This window comes from Centropristis striata, chromosome 5 (assembly GCF_030273125.1).
Source record: "Centropristis striata isolate RG_2023a ecotype Rhode Island chromosome 5, C.striata_1.0, whole genome shotgun sequence".
Lineage (NCBI taxonomy): Eukaryota > Metazoa > Chordata > Actinopteri > Perciformes > Serranidae > Centropristis > Centropristis striata.
In genome coordinates, this window is record NC_081521.1 from 25,437,667 (window position 1) to 25,454,777 (window position 17,111).

Sequence of the window (17,111 nt, forward strand, 5' to 3'; positions counted from 1 at the left end):
CACTTTCATCATCATTACAGAATAAAGGATGCAGATGAGTTTTATACCACAAGGAAACTTGAGGCTGATTAATTTTTGAATATTGTTTTGATGCCTTTTCTTAATAAATGTAATTATTATTATTATTATTATTTTTAAATATTATTTTTTGGGCATTTTACATGCTTTATTGAAAGCGAGAGACAGATAGAAAGGGGGTGACAGAGGGGAGGACATGTGGCAAAGGGAGCTCAGGCCGGATTCGAACCCGGCTCCACCCCCTGTAATTATTTTTATGTGCTTGTTGCCACTACAGGATTGCTCTCTTCTTTCGTGGAAGTGGAGTCCATTAAGCGGCATTTCAAGAGTAGGTTGGTCGGCACTGTGCTGAACGGCTACCTGTGTCTGAGGAAACTGGTGGTGCAGCGCACCAAGCTTATCGATGAGACTCAGGACATGCTGCTTGAGATGCTGGAGGACATGACAACAGGTCTGCACTAACTCCAGTCTAACAGACATGCTTACAACAAATCTTGTGAAATCAAATAATTTAGCAAAACTCATTATATATTGTGTAACTGTTAAAAACAACATTGTAAAATCTGTTTTGATGTTCATAGGTACTGAGTCTGAAACCAAAGCGTTCATGGCAGTGTGCATAGAGACTGCAAAGCGGTACAACCTGGATGACTACAGAACACCCGTGTTCATTTTTGAGAGACTGTGCAGCATCATCTATCCTGTGAGTAACCTTTACCTTGGTGCATTTCTATTAGAAAAGTCCTCTAGAATAATACTTTGAAAATTTGGTGTAGCTGTGAATGTGTCTTCATCTGGAGCTTTTGTTTCATCCTGTGCGTTTAGGAGGAGAATGAGGTGACGGAGTTCTTTGTGACATTGGAAAAGGATCCTCAGCAGGAGGACTTCCTGCAGGGCCGAATGCCAGGAAACCCCTACAGCAGCAACGAGCCCGGCATCGGCCCTCTAATGAGGGACATCAAGAACAAAATCTGCCAAGACTGCGACCTGGTGGCACTTCTTGAGGACGACAGTGGCATGGAGGTAAAATGTGTATTTTAGACGGTCTTTATTCTTTTATTTTTTATTTTTTAAGCTTCCCCACATATTTAAAACAGCTTGTTTCTCATTGCATCCTAAAAGCTGACATGTTACTGAACATTTCATGCCACTGTATTTTCCTCAGCTTCTGGTAAACAACAAAATCATCAGCTTGGATCTGTCTGTGGCAGAGGTCTACAAGAAGGTCTGGTGCCCTACAAATGAGGTGAGAGCATTTTGAATTGTGCAGATTGTCACTGAATGCTTACAAAACTCTAAATAGCAGTGTAATAATGGGATCACCGTTAGTCATGGAGTCTGCTTCTTTTTTTTTCTTCCCTCCAAGGGTGAACCAATGAGAATCATCTATCGTATGAGAGGTCTGCTGGGAGATGCCACTGAGGAGTTCATAGAGTCACTGGACTCAACCACAGGTTAGACGATGTTGATTTAGATTGTTTTTGTGATTAATATAACATATTATCACTGTTCATGTGTAAGCCAATAGCCTCGAGGACATGCTCTGTGCCGTCAGGGGTGTATGTAATTTACACCTGCTCGAAAGAGTAATGGAAAAGATGAATGTGTAATGTCTCATCACATGTATTTTTTTTTTCACCTGACCATAATCTAGATGAAGAGGAAGATGATGAGGAGGTCTACAAGATGGCAGGAGTTATGGCACAGTGTGGAGGACTGGAGTGTATGCTCAACCGGCTGTCTGGAATCAAAGATTTTAAACAAGGAAGACATTTGCTCACTGTAAGTCCTCCACAATAAGACAAAGCATGCTGAAACATTAAACTTCTTTAACATACATAAATAATAAAAATTAGTTGTAACAGGTTCCATTGCTGTTAATTCAGACACTGTAGAAAAATGTAAGGACGATTGATCTATTCAGAATAAACCTTCTCATTTAAAATGTTTTGACAGTTTAAAAATGTATAAAACTAAAACATTGTTTTTGATTTAGTTTTGTGCAGTTCTTTAGAATTACCAACCAAGTCTACCGGTACATCTTTTTTTCCTCACAGGTTTTGCTGAAGCTGTTCAGTTATTGTGTGAAGGTGAAGATCAACAGGCAGCAGCTGGTCAAACCAGAGATGAACACACTCAACGTCATGCTGGGAACTCTCAACCTGGTGAGTGTTAACTGTGTACCATTGTGCTGTGTAGTCTGATTAGTGGGGAGAAGGATGATTCTGGTGCATCTCAATTCATTTTGTAGGACAATAGGGGTGTTTCCACTACAGTCCAATACCCGGAATGAGGCGGGTCTCACTTGCCGAACCGCCCCTAATTTGAATATGAGCTGTCCTGAGCAGTCTTTTAACCGGACTGTTTTTGGCCCTGTCGAAGAGCAGGGCAGTTTTTCTCCTCTGAAAAAAGCCTGGTTGCTGATTGGATAGAACGCTAAGCAGGATGTAACGTAGTACTCCACGCCACAACAACACAGCAAATTGCTACAGTTAGCTCTGTAGCAGTACAGTGTGTATGTGCTGCTGCTGCAGGAGGTGTTCACTTAGCGATCTCTGTTTGTTTACAACAAGCACTGGACACTCTGTGTACAGTTAGCAATGCCGGTTAAGTCAGGATCAGGTGTTTATGATCAGCGGAGACGCTATGCATAATTAGCCATGCTGCTTTGTTTATGGTCAGCTGCTGACGTTGTGCACAGTTAGCGACGGCGGCCACAGTTGCATCTTCCGTGTTTAATCCGTCACATATGTGATCATGGATCACGGTCAAAACTGTCGCTAAGCGATTACGTGACAATCTAAAACCTTACGTCACCTCCGGAGTTTCGTAAATCCCTCTGGGGGCCTTTTTGTAATGGAGACATGTAGAGTGAGCAGACATTTGAGAGGCCGTGGCCACCCTTCCCCCTCAAGGAAACACGGCTAATGTTAAGAAGTCTTTTACAATACAGTTTATATGTTTTAATGTCCCTTTTCTCTCAGGCTTTAGTGGCAGAACAGGAGAGTAAGGACAGTGGTGGAGCCTCCATCGCAGAGCAAGTTCTGAGCATCATGGAGATCATTCTGGATGAAGCAAATGCTGAAATTTCAGAGGATAAGGTGAGCATTTAAAGCAGATCCACCCTTCCAAATAGAGAGGAAACATGGAAACATTTGGCACCATAATAATACCAAACCCTGTACATATGCTTTCTGTAATATCCTTTTTGTTTCAAATGGGCACTGGTTTGTCTTCTTCAGGGTAACCTGCTGCTGACAGGAGACAAAGATCAGCTGGTCATGTTGTTGGACCAGATCAACACCCCGTTTGTGCGCTCCAACCCCAGCGTGCTGCAGGGACTGCTGCGCATCATCCCATACCTGTCCTTCGGTGAACTGGAGAAGATGAGGATCTTGGTGGAACGCTTCAAACCATGTTGCAGCTTTGACAAGTGGGCATCACGCGGCTTACACTTACTAATAAACTCATATTTGAAGTTTTTAAATGGATAAAGTTAGATATTTAAATAGATGGAAACACTTGCAGTCCTTCAAGAGAGTTGATACATTATCTATCTTCTTTTGCTGCCGTAATTGAATTGACTCCTTGCTTTGCGTTCAAAGGTACGACGAGGAGCATAGTGCAGATGACAAAGTGTTTTTGGATTGCTTCTGTAAAATCGCTGCTGGGATCAAAAATAACAGCAACGGCCATCAGCTGAAAGATCTTATTCTGCAGAAAGGCATCACACAGAGTGCACTGGACTACATGAAGAAACATATCCCCAACGCCAAAAAGTAAGTCTTCTCTCATCCTCAAGTCCAATAATTAATTTGATATAATTTAATACATTTGCTTGATTGTTTAAACTATTTTCTACTTACACTTCCTCATTAGTCTGGATGCAGATGTCTGGAAGAAGTTCCTCTCCAGACCAGCTCTACCCTTCATTCTCAGATTACTCCGTGGTTTGGCTACCCAGCATCCCCCCACACAGGTACTTAATATTATTTATGTTCCCATGTATTGAGGCGTAAGTACGAGATAAACTTACTTAATACTTTTACTAACAAACATACCTACCTAAAATGACTGTATGTTGTCTTATATTCTGCTCAGGTGCTGATAGGCACAGATTCAATAACCAACTTGCACAAGCTGGAGCAGGTATCCAGTGACGAAGGCATCGGCACGCTAGCAGAAAACCTTCTTGAGGCGCTGAGGGAGCACAGTGATGTCAACCTGAAGATTGAAGCAGCCCGCAGGGAGACCAGATCTGAGAAGAAGCGTATGGCTATGGCCATGAGACAGAAGGCCCTGGGAACGCTGGGCATGACGGTGCTCTTTCATTCTTTTATCTAACTTTTACCCTTTTTTTTCTTTTTCTTTTTCTTCATTTTGTTTAAATGCTGTTAAGTTGTATTGCTACCATTGTCACTTTTTAACAGCCCAGTGATATATTGTTGATTTTTGATTGATGTGTGGTTCATGTGTTTGCCTTTCAGACCAATGAGAAGGGTCAAGTGGTGACCAAGACCTCACTGTTGAAGCAAATGGAGGAGCTGATAGAGGAGCCGGGCCTGACCTGCTGTATCTGTAGAGAAGGTTACAAGTTTCAGGTACACATCCAGGATTTTGAAAATTGCACTCTTTTAGTTTGGATCAAATTATTTTATGCATCAGCTGCTACTTATTAAACTGAGAAACGGATGAATGCGTAGTGCTGAGTAGGATGCAATTATTCTGAATACTGAATCATCTTGTGGTGTTTTTAATTAATGTTGGGTTTTTTTTGTATCTTTTATCCTAGCCAACCAAAGTCCTGGGTATTTACACTTTCACAAAGCGTGTGGCCTTGGAGGACTTTGAAAACAAGCCTCGGAAGCAGCAGGGCTACAGCACTGTGTCGCACTTTAACATAGTCCACTATGACTGCCATCTGGCAGCTGTCAGGTAGCAACAAACAAACGAAAAACACCATCACGCATTTGATGATTTTTCAGAGTGCCCTTCTCTAACCTAATTTGTTCTAATCTGTTGATTTATTTTTTCCTTCTCCCCGGGGCAGGCTGGCTCGTGGGCGAGAGGAGTGGGAGAGTGCTGCTCTCCAGAACGCCAACACCAAGTGCAATGGACTGCTTCCTGTGTGGGGGCCACATGTGCCAGAATCAGCCTTTGCTACGTGTTTAGCAAGGTAAAATAATCCATCAGCACACACACACATGGTGAAAAACATTCCGTTGTGTAACAGTAAATCATTCTCAACTGGATTTCTTCCTGGCACACAGGCACAACACATATCTGCAGGAGTGCACGGGCCAGCGGGAGCCAACGTACCAACTCAACATCCACGACACCAAACTGCTGTTCCTTCGCTTCGCTACCGAACAATCCTTCAGCGTGGACACAGGAGGAGGAGGGCGAGAGAGCAACATCCACCTCATCCCCTACATCATCCACACTGTGCTCTATGTCCTCAACACGTATGTACCAAAGCCCAGCTACTAGATGACACACAAACCATAAGTCAGCCTATTTGTCCTGCATCCAGTTGCATAGTTCCTCTCTTCCCCTCCTCATCTCCCTTCGCTGTGCAAACTCTATCTCTGCAGTACAAGAGCAACGTCCCGGGAGGAGAAGAACCTGCAGAGTTTCCAGGAGCAGCCTTGTGAGAAATGGGTGGAGAGCTCGTACGAGGTTGAAGGGCCGCATTATTTCACCATCTTGGCCATGCACATTATGCCACCTGAACGCTGGAGGACTTCACGTTTATACTTCCTACGAAGACTCCTGGTCAACGCACACGCCCGCAAGGTCTCCGCAGTCTGCACCAACAAGTATGACACCGTTTAAAAAAAAAAAAGTTTCTGTCCCTCTTTGATTTACAGCAGATTGATGCAGCAGTTGTGTGTCATTTTGTTAATATCCATTCATTTTGCATTTGTTTGAAATAGGCAATGATGAAACCAATTTTGAGCATTTTTTGATATTCCAGTGTTTTTGTAAAGCAGATCTGAGTTAAGAAATCCATGCTGGAGGCTGTGCTCTTTCTTTAGGATATTCATTGAAAAGTAAAATTTCATACAATTTATCTTGACACAAGCTCCTACCTTCATCCTCTTCTCCTTTATTATCAGACTCGCAGATAAAGCACCAAAGGAATATGCAGTCTATCGCTCGCCTCTTCTCTTCTGGGGCCTGGTGGATCTCGTCTACGACATGTTCAGGGTAAATGTGCGACATTTTCAAAACTAATGTGCACGTTAATGCTTCAAATGTAATTCAGATGATAGTCCACAATGTATAGATTATAGTTTTTTTGTTGGAATTCTTTGATCGATTGGGCATTGATCAGTGCTGGTCATATCTTACTTATCTTTGTAATGTTGCAGAGACGTATTTAATTCCACTTTTTAATGTGTTTAAACATGGATCAACTTGAATACCTAAACCAAGGCTTGATTAACAGTAACAGGAAAAACATCTCAATGTTGACACAAACAACAGAAACTTCTTTAAATGTAATTAAGTGGAGTCTGAGACATCAGTACTAACAGAAACACACATGATAGTGCATTTATTTGCACTCTGGAGAATAAAACTGCAGTGACAGACTGAATTTTTCTCCTCTTTGGCCCTACAGAAAGTACCGACCAGCAACACAGAGGGGGGCTGGTCCTTCTCGCTGGCAGAATATGTCCGTCACAACGACATGCCCATCTACGAAGCATCGGAGCGCGTGCTCAGGGCCTTCCAGGATGAACTCATGCCTGCCGAATCCATGTCGGAGTTCTTTGATTTTGCAGGTCAGTAAACATGCACTAACTTTGTAACTGTCTGATAAATATCAAAATTAAAGGATGGAAAGATTCTTTAAACCTGTGCTTCTGAGTCTGGTTAAACTGGACTCTGGCTTTTGCTTCGCTTGGATTTTTCTCAGTGTGAAAAGAAAACAAACTTAATCTTAATCTTAAATCTAAACTGAAATGTGACGTGAATGTTACTAAGAAACTTGACTCGATGTTTCTCTTCCAGGTCTCCTCTCTGAGATCCCAGACCCAGACCTCTTCCTGCAGGATTTGTTGAACTCTTTGCCCTGATTGCCAGCCTCAAACCCTCACCCCTCCAACACACAACAGCCCTGCAAATAAAGTTTGGGGGAAAAAGAAAGATTTTCTCTTTTTACACACATGCTGAGTACACACAGAGTATACACCATGCCTCTTACTCACCTCCCTCCCACGTATGACATCTTCAAATTAACTTTAAGCAGAAAACTATGTGTAGTCTAAAAAAAAGTCATCCACCTCTGGCAACATCTCTGTAACGTTTAACACAAGAACACAATGCTGTTAAAGGGAAGGGGGGGGACACTAAAACAGAATTTATGCTTTGCCCTCTGATTCAGAACGCTTAAGTTCAGAGCTGATGACTGATGAATGACTCGCCAAGCTTGAAATATGGGACAGCTGATCATCAGAGATATCTTGTGTATTTTCTGGTTCATGGCTGTGACTGCCAACAAACCTGAAGCTTTACCATTGTTTTTTGTGTAAGGACATCGTAGATTGTCACAGAATGGCAGGCTAAGAGAATGAATGTCCAAAAAAAATAGCTGTTTGGTTGATGGGAATAACTTGTGAATTCTGTTTTAGGGTGAAAACTTTTTCAAACCCCTCCTCCCCTAATAATGGGGTGCAATGTTAAGGTAACTAAAAATGTTTTGGGATTTGACCCACCACGTGTTAAGAGTGGCATTTGATTTTATCTTATTTTTCCTTTTTGTTTGGTTTAAGTTTGTTTTTTGGTCCAGCTTTTTAAAAATGGCAGAAGGTTTCAGTGTCACATGGTTGCTAGCTAACATGTCCTTTTCTTCGGGGCTCTCGCTGTTTGGTCTTCGTGTAACTGGAATCTGAGTGATGGACAGAACAAAAAAAGTTTTTTCATTTAGTGTGTATGTGTAAGGTTTCTTTTATCAACCTCAGAAGCAAAATGGGGGTAAAGAAAGATGAATAAAAGTTTGTTTTATTTTTTCCATAAAGCTATGCCTTTGTGACAAAGTGAACTTTGGACTTGTTAAAGATTACATCTGTTGCAATGAAATATCAGACCTGTCTAAATTAATAATAAAACAGACCTACATTATATCCTTAAACACTTTTCTTTGACTGATGGATTTTGTCGTTCAGTTTGTTTTCTTCCCCAGCAGTTTCTTTATTTCTTGGGTCAATCTCCGGAACAATTTCTGGAGAAGCAAGTTGCCGCTGAGTTTTATTTTCAGCAATTGAATCTCAACTTAGACAGTCAAAACAACGTCCCTGTGTTTGAGAGCTGAATGCATGGTGGGGAGTTCACCCAGTTTATTGTTGATTTGCCTCTTCCCGCTGCTACAATGTTCAACTGTTGCTGAATGTCTGCTTTTTTTAATTTAGCCTATGATTAATAAAGCCGTAATAATTCCACATCTGCACCAGGGTAACCTCTTCTGTTCCACCTGCCGTTTTCCACAAATGTGCTGTTCTACATTAAAACGGCACATTTGTTTTCAACTCGGCAAAGGCCCGAGTCGCAATAGAGAAGTTACTGAAAAATGAATGATGCATCAGGTTCATGCAGGCTCAACGTCCTGGTTACTGGGACTCTTGAATAAGATTGTCACGATGCAAGAATTTTAAACTTCTATACAGCACCTGTATAAACCAGATACTTGATAACAGCCAAACTTTACCTTTTATCTGAGGTACAGGTCTATAAAGGCCACTAGAGGGCGATATTCATCAAGAGGTGATGTGTGACATGAAATTCAGTCATGGAACAAGTTATTAGACCATTGTTTTCTTCAATTTATTGTTCATTTTAATGCCTGGTACATCTAAAGGTACCTTTATTTGGATAAATTCTTGATAACCAAAATCATTATCAAGAAAACCATGGAAAATGGATAGATATCAGCTCTTAAATTAAACTCTTTTGAGCTATTTTTGTTATATTTGTCCAAACAAATCTACCTTTAGTTGTACCAGGCATTAAAATGAACAAGAAATTGCGGAAAACAAGGGTGGTCTAGTATTTTTTTTTCTTCTCACTTCCTGTAAACAAAATACAAACTTTTACATCCATAACAAAGTTTAACCCTTAAGACATCTATTATTATTGTTAGGAAAAAAAAATCAGCTCAACCTGTATGTTAGAAAAACATCAACATAGCTTTATTTTTAACTTGCATATGAAAGCTCATATTGCACATTTCACTTATGGCTTTCAGCAACTCATTTCATACATACAACATAAGTAAAAAAAAAAAAGTAATAACATCACTCAACATAATGTAAAAAAACATTTACAAAACAAAGTATACATTAGCATACACATTTCTCCTTCATACAAAGGAATATGGCTTCAGTTTAACAAAACCTCAACACAACATGGTCTGTAGGTGACCAGCTTCAAGGAGTAGTCAGGCTTAAGGCATAAAATGCACATTTTAAGGCACATTTGTGGGCTAGTAAGATCAGTGTGTATAGGACACATTTAAAATCTTTTCTTTCCGTGGGAAACTACATTTTTCATTTAAAGTCCTTTTTTATTTGGAACCTCTTCTTGGCAACGTTCCTCTCATTTCATGTGGTCTTCATGTGTGTGTCCACTTCTCACTGGCAGCACAGCGGCGCCACGTCCTCAGCAGGTGAGGGGAAGAACCGCATGGTGTCTCTGGACGATTTGGTGTAGCCGTTATGGAAAATCAAGGCCTTCTTCACCGTGAAGAAAGACACCGTCTTGTCCCACACGTCAGAGCTGGACACGCCAGTGTTGAGTTGGCTCTCCAGTGCCGAGCGGAGCCTCACTGCTCTGTCTGTGCATTTCCTCTCCAAAACCATCATTTTACACATGCTGAGGAGGAAAAAGGAGAAACATTAGAATACTTCTTGAGACACAGGTTTTAAATGCAGCTGTTTACAGAAGTCCACAACTGTAAGAGCTTTTAAAGGGCTGGTTCACCCAATTTACAAAATGGGATGATTTGATAAAACACATTTTTCCAGAAAAGTTCCCTGCTACTCTGCACAGTCCACAAACTCTTTGTAAACTGTTTTCATTCAAATACTCCCCAGAAAAACTGTTAGTGTGATCTGTGCACCCAAAATCCTACTCCATTGTCTTGGGGTGGAGGGTGAAATCTCAGAAAAAAACCCTCAAAATCTGGACAAATCAAAACAAATCTGTAATAAGGGAAAGTAAGAAAGCTTTTTTTGGTAATTTTGAACTTACTCTAACATCTCTTTGATTATCGTCCCAAAGTCAGAAACAATCAACACTTTCATTCAGTACTGATAAGTGTTACTCATTCCTGTTTGAAGAATCTTGGCTCAAATAACCTGACAAAACAAAATTACCAAAACATCCCACAATGACCTTGAATGACACAAAAGTTCAAAGAAATTAGTCAAAATGGCTTCTACAGATGAGTTTCCTCCATTTGAGCTTACGTTGTATGCTGATCCCTCATGGTGAATACACAGTCAGATGCTGTCCAGTCAGTCAGTCCAGGCCTGTGTCGGCTACGAGAGGCGTTCAGAGTTATGATTTCACCCAGTACGACCTCCCTCCTTTATATACTTATACCAACTTTCCCATTGATTTAATGTGATGCTGGTTCTCACAGTGTTGGGCCAATCACAAAGCAGTGTTATGACAATAGAATGTGAATGAATTAGTTGAATTCATGGGGTACAATGGCCCCAATCCAAACAAACAGGTGGGAGGGGCCCTGCGATGGCCTCTTGGCGCTCAGCTGATGTGCCACAACAAGGGAGATATCCTCGTTATTGTATCGACTGGGAGTGATATGTGGTGGGAACATGGAGGGAAAATGCCAGCCTGAAGACGTCCTACATGGAGGAGAAGTGCGTCCATTTAACAACGTGGTGGATAGAGATGTTCAGTCTGAAGCTGAATGGCATTAGACATGTGCTTCCACTTTTTACTTTAAAAATTAAATAAATGTAGAAAGAGTTATCTTTAGGAGATCAGAAATATGTAAAATCATCACAGCTTTAATCACAGCTGACAATATAGTTTTTCAGGACATCATTACCTATGACTACCTTACCTACCTAATATATTTGTGTCCTTATTATGTATTTTCTTTTCCTGAATCCTCTTTTCAAAAACTTTTTATCTCATGCAACTTGATTTTAAGGCCCAAACTGTGGGGAAAAAACTTATCAATTATCCACAAAGTTTCTCACCCTACACACTCACACACACTCCCTATTCTTCTCATTTAACTTTCTGTCTCTATTTCAGCCCCTCCAATTCTCACGGTGAGCGTCTCCCATGCTTGATTGGCTTACAATAGCGTACGATCCGTCCAGATGGTGTGCCTGGAAGCCCTGTTGACAGCACTGTGTTCCTGGGTGTGTGTGTGTGTGTGTGTGTTGGGGGGGGGTTGGTCACTCAATCTTTGTTCGATGGGGCACACTTCCTTTGTGCAGCCGGCCTCAGTGTCATTAACACTGAAGTGTGGGAAGCCTGGGACCACAGCGGCTCCCACGTTCCACACAGGCAGGAAGGGAGCGTGTGACTGAGACGTGGCCAGCGGCAGGCAGGTCAGCCAGCTGTGAGTGAGTGTGTGTGTGTGGGAGGGAGGGAAAGTGAATGAGAGTGTGGCTGTCTCTATGAGTATGTGGGGGTTTGCCTGATGTGTGAACATGTGCTCGGAGTGTGGAATCTGTTAGGATGTTTACAGTCGAAGCAGTTTCTTTCTCTTACTGTTCCTGTTGACCAAAGCGGACAGACTGAACTTCAAAAGAGTCCTTTTGACAGCACAATAAGTCAGGGTTGACTTTAAAGTGTTTAGAGGGAGAGCATCTGTAGTCAGTGTAGTCATCTGTCAGTAATAATGTCTTTTTGCACAGAAACAGTAAGACAGAGACACAAATATTTTACCAGAAAGTTTGTGGGGATGTTTACATTTGACAGTTTCACAGGGGTGAATCTAAAAATAAATAAATAAAATTAAAAAAAATAATAATTAATAAAAAAAAATATATATATATATATATAATGAATCTAATTGGCAACAATCACATATGTCAATATTTCAGCCCTGAAATGGAAATTGGAAATGTAAACATTGAATCAAAATATCAAAAGGTGGCAAACATTTTTTTATTTGATTAATTATAAATACATTTCCAAACCTTTTCTTCCTAAAAAGAAAAACTTAAAAAAATATATATTATTAAAAAATGAATTAATTATTTTTTTCTTTATTTTTTAAATATTTTTTTTATAATAGCCTTCCAAATAAATTTAAAAATATGGATGGATGGATGGATGGATGGATGGATGGATGGATGGATGGATGGATGGATGGATAGATAGATAGATAGATAGATAGATAGATAGATAGATAGATAGATAGATAGATAGATAGATAGATAGATAGATAGATAGATAAATAGATAAATAGAGACAGACAGACAGACAGACAGACAGACAGACAGACAGACAGACAGATAGATAGATAGATAGATAGATAGATAGATAGATAGATAGATAGATAGATTAGTCCCAAAACTTGCAGAGAAGCTCTTTCTTCTTTCCATCTGTGAGACGTCTCGACTGTTGCACAGCTCCATGAGGAAAGTCTGCCGTGTCAAACTTGTGGAAGTGGCTGCATGTTGGCCTTTTCTAATGTTTGGCCCTCTGTAACACCCACGTGTGCCTGGTGGCGGAGGCACTTTGTGCTCAATTACGTGGCGGTTGAGATGACATGAGACAGCGGCATGCTTCCCTCTGGGGTCACCACTTTCCCATATCAACACAAGTACTGGGTCAGTCTCCCAGCTACTCCCCCTCCTCCCGCCCCACCACCCCACCCCGGGCTCTTTCTCTCGCAGTCTATTCCTCCACCTGCTCCCCGGAGACACACTCATTGTCCCCACGGCTATAAACACTTCATTGAGCATGTGGCAGCCCTGCGTTCCTCAAAGCCCTTCCCAGCGCTCTCATTGGCCGAGGGACTGTGAGAAACTCCAACAAGCCCAAGACCCACACATTCATATGGAGATTTGGGTGTATAAATACAGGGCCGAGGCAGAGGAGAAGGCAGCTCAGATTCGACTGGCTCTTCAAACCGAGCAGGAACGCTCTCGCTCTACAGCTATGGCTCCCACTGTTTTTGGACAAGCAAGCTATCCTAAGGAACACCTGACTCCTGCTCATAAGGTAAATATGGTTTCCATAAAGTCACATTCACCTTGATGCATAGTTTTAAAGTAATATGAAAAAGTTGGACTTTATATACTAAATGGCTTTTGTTTTTCTTCTCTTCAGCTGAGAAAGCCAATGGTGGAGAAACTGCGCAGAGACCGCATCAACACCAGCATCGAGCAGCTGAAATCCCTGCTGGGTCCTGAGTTCCTCAGGCAGCAGCCTGACTCTAAGCAAGAGAAGGCAGACATCTTGGAGATGGCTGTGGCCTATCTGAGAGGCTGGCAGCAGCAGAAGCATCAGCAGAAAGCCGGTGTGACCTCTGGGCTGATGACGGGCCGAGAAGGCTACTCCCACTGCGTGCAGGAGGCTGTCAGCTTCCTGTCCCACTGTGAGGTCCAGACTCAGGCCCACCGCCGGCTGCTCAGCCACTTCCAGGGCCTGCAGGTGTCCAGCCACGGTCCCTGCACCATCTCCCCTCCCGGCTCTCCGCTCCATCAGATCAGCTCCAGTAAGGGCGTGAGCCAGGCCGGCAGTGCTCTGTGGAGGCCCTGGTAGGATGGAGGCACTCGGAGAGAAAGAGAACTACGTCTGTGAACGTCATGGACAGAAAGTTGTGACTTATTGAAGTCTGTTTCCTTCTGCTTTGGCAGGAGATTCTATATAATTGAGTGTGTTATTGTGTGGCGAGCTGGGCACAATGTGCCAGTATTCCTTTGGAAGGACTCAAAAGCTTCAGGTTTTACTGAACATGTACACTGTGTGTAGACACATTATACACTTTATATTTAAAGTGTTTACTCTGTGATTGTGTCAATTACTCCTTTTGGGGAAAAATACTTGTGTTTGTTTTGCAAACATCACTGATCTTGTTGTAAAACCCACATTGGGTTAAAACTATTTAAGTGTCTGTGACACTGTTTGATTTGTGTTTAAACTCAAGTTTAGATACTGAGTTTCACTGACTGATACATTTCACCAGCTTGGTGTTGATGATTCAACAATATCCCATAAGTGGATCCTATGGATCCTTCTTTTACTGTAAATCTCTTTATGATTATACTTTATGATGACTATATGTAACCATTATTTGGCATATGTGTGAAGGAGCACTGTGACTGTAAACTGTTCATAATAGATGTTTTTTCATCTTTAGTGAATACCTTTTATAAAGGCATTTTATGTTGACATCACTCTTTGTTAAAAGAATCTGTTGAATTGCTTCCTTGAGAAGTTTGCATTTGAACTTGAAAAATAAATGGAAAACTTCACATGAAGTTTTGCAGACATGAACAACTGTATTGTCTTCACTTTTCTCAGAAGTACAAGTTTCAGAGGACAACATACATATACAGTAACATACATATACAGTCATGCATACAAACTGTCAGTTTGTATGAATCTGGTTCTGGTCAAGATTTGAAATAGCTATATTAAGGATCACTTCATCACTTTTATCCATTCACACTAAAGAGTTTATCAGCAGCATTCAACTGGCTGCAGCTTCACTATTGTGCTTTGTGCAAGAGCACAAAAGTATAGAGCTCAAGATTTGATTTTTGAAGCAGTCTTCTTAAATAATGCTAAAAATGCTAGGTAACCATAACTTACTCTAACTCTGCAACAGTGGTGGAATTGAAGTACTGTACTTAAGTATGACTTTGAGTTACTTGTACTTTACTTGAGTTTGTATTTTCTGCTACTTTATTTCCTCGGCTACATCTCAGTGGAAATATTGTACTTTTTTATCCACTACATTGATTTGATAACTAGTTACTTTTTATATTCAGATTATATAAAATATAAATCAACTAATAAATTGTGATATATTTTTTATGGATAAAGCTCCCAAAAAGTGAGTTAAAGTAATACAAATAAGATCCACCATAACCAGCGGCAACATTAAAGTGATAGTCAATTAATAATATTGATCCAATAATGTTATTTACATGCTCTGAAATGAGTCATTCTGCATAATGGGTAATGATAATACAATGAAGTATGCTTTGATGCTGATAATTCTGTCCTTTTACTTACGTAACATTTTGAATGCATGACTTTTACTTTCATGAAAGTATTTCTAAACTGTTGTATTGCTACTTTGACTTAAGTAGAATATCTGAATAATATCTGCATGTGCAGGTTCTGAGTTCTCCAGTGTGAATTATTCATTTATAATGCGATATGTCTTAATGACATGATTTTTTTTTTGTCAACAAATACGTTTACGCTTACTTTTCCGCCTAGTATTATTTAATGTTTCATCTTATCTTACCTTACTAGTACACAGGTGTGCAAAAAAAGGGGGGAAAAATTGGGGCTAGGAGGAGACACCCCCGCACATCACATGTCCCATTTCTGTTGTGGTGGTCGTGGCATGCTGTCTAGTGCTTGAATTATGTCTCAAGTGCCACAAAAGTCTTTCACAACTATTTGTGTGTGCAGAAGTTGTGGAGAATGTGGCATGCCTGGGACTTTCTCAGGGTCTAGTTGGCCAGGCCAGATGGTCTGGCTGAAGCTGCCTCCCCTCCCCCTTCAACAGGAGATCAAACACCGTAGCTAATGTGATGTGTAACAAGACACACTTCTATTGTTCCCGTCTCGGGGCCACTGAATAGGCACAGAGTGTGGGAAACGGGAGATATCACACTCACAGAGAGATGGCTGACGGGAAGCCGCTCTGTGCCGCCGCAGGTCTGAGCGATGGCCGAGACTTTATGGCAGGAATTCAGAGCTCTCAGGCTGCTGGTGGGAGGGGAACTCGTCTTCACACACACTTGTAGACAAAGACCCCCAGCAGCCATGTAGTGCACACTAACTTTCAGAGGAGGCACACATTCACACAAACATGCCCATAATGAAATCAATGGAGAGGACAAATAATAAAGCCAAACAGGGACGTCAGTTGGCAGATTCCAAGGCAGTTTCTGTGCTTTCATATACTGAAACAATCACGTGAGGGCTAAAGCCATGATATGTACATATTTATTCCTAAATATTCAAATGATGAGCAAGTATACTGTATCAACAGGTCCCAAACCTGCTCAAATGGAGGAAAGTTACTTTCTTCCATCTGAGTAGGTTTGGGACCTGTTGATATAGTGTAGTTGCTCCACATAATGCAAGGTGCTGGTTACTCATTTAATTAGTTCTAATTTAATTTTTTTTTAATGGTTTCAGGTTAATGTGTTTTCCTTGTTTTAAATCACTTAATCACTTTGAAATACAGTCCAATTAATTGTTGTCAATGACGTATAGTGTAGTTATTTTGGTATTATTATCGTTCTCATATCATTATATTTACCATTATATGGTGCTGTTTCTTAATGAACATTTTCCCTATATTATGTTATTTCATGTGTTACTGTATTACTCTAAGTGCCCCTTTAATTTGCATCTCAAAGACAAATAAACTGTTAATTGCAGTTACAGGTTTCTAAGTAACATATCTGAATGGAGTAGTATTTCTGTTGTGGCATTTCTATTTGACTTAATGAAAACGTTGAGTACTTCTTTCAGCACTGTAGTTGGCCGTCTGAAACCTTTAAATTAAAAGAGTCAACACAGACTAAAGGCAGACAGGCCACTCAGTGCCGGCCAGTGAAGCCAGTTGACTTGATTTTTCCCAGATGGACCGAGACACAGAGTTTCTGTTTGTCCTGCAACAAAAGATCAATTAACATTCCCAGAGGAGCATTGAGGAGCGGCATGGCTTTTGTAGCTCATTTACCCTGATGTTGGGGACTGGTGGGAAACTGGGGAGACGGGACTACTCACACTGCACCCACAAGGCTGGCTTCACATCTGGGGCCAGCCAGTGATGGAGGCCCTGAGAGGCACACTGTCAGCCCGCTCATAATGCCATTAACTTGACACTAATTTGACACAGTCCA

At 41.1% G+C, this 17,111-nt stretch overlaps 2 protein-coding genes across 6 annotated transcripts in view; both read left to right on the forward strand.

Annotated features, from left to right (window-relative positions):
- Window positions 1-8,464, forward strand: part of ubr4 (ubiquitin protein ligase E3 component n-recognin 4) — a 51,772-nt gene extending 43,308 nt beyond the window's left edge. For all 5 annotated transcript variants that reach the window (XM_059333618.1, XM_059333619.1, XM_059333620.1 and 2 more), the window contains 20 exons: window positions 296-469; window positions 600-721; window positions 844-1,041; window positions 1,184-1,264; window positions 1,385-1,472; window positions 1,673-1,800; window positions 2,076-2,183; window positions 3,003-3,119; window positions 3,261-3,451; window positions 3,624-3,797; window positions 3,898-3,997; window positions 4,120-4,338; window positions 4,506-4,619; window positions 4,811-4,953; window positions 5,069-5,194; window positions 5,289-5,483; window positions 5,613-5,837; window positions 6,138-6,228; window positions 6,644-6,806; window positions 7,036-8,464. In XM_059333618.1, the coding sequence (XP_059189601.1) occupies window positions 296-469; window positions 600-721; window positions 844-1,041; window positions 1,184-1,264; window positions 1,385-1,472; window positions 1,673-1,800; window positions 2,076-2,183; window positions 3,003-3,119; window positions 3,261-3,451; window positions 3,624-3,797; window positions 3,898-3,997; window positions 4,120-4,338; window positions 4,506-4,619; window positions 4,811-4,953; window positions 5,069-5,194; window positions 5,289-5,483; window positions 5,613-5,837; window positions 6,138-6,228; window positions 6,644-6,806; window positions 7,036-7,100 (2,822 nt within the window). In that variant the 3' untranslated portion in view covers window positions 7,101-8,464. The remainder of the gene's footprint in view (window positions 1-295; window positions 470-599; window positions 722-843; window positions 1,042-1,183; window positions 1,265-1,384; window positions 1,473-1,672; window positions 1,801-2,075; window positions 2,184-3,002; window positions 3,120-3,260; window positions 3,452-3,623; window positions 3,798-3,897; window positions 3,998-4,119; window positions 4,339-4,505; window positions 4,620-4,810; window positions 4,954-5,068; window positions 5,195-5,288; window positions 5,484-5,612; window positions 5,838-6,137; window positions 6,229-6,643; window positions 6,807-7,035) is intronic.
- A 4,604-nt stretch (window positions 8,465-13,068) lies between these two features.
- Window positions 13,069-14,514, forward strand: LOC131971960 (transcription factor HES-5-like). The gene is made up of 2 exons (XM_059333663.1): window positions 13,069-13,233; window positions 13,342-14,514. The coding sequence occupies exons 1-2, from the start codon at window positions 13,069-13,071 to the stop codon at window positions 13,774-13,776; spliced, it is 600 nt and encodes a 199-aa protein (XP_059189646.1). The 3' UTR covers window positions 13,777-14,514.
- The last annotated feature ends 2,597 nt before the right edge of the window (window positions 14,515-17,111 follow it).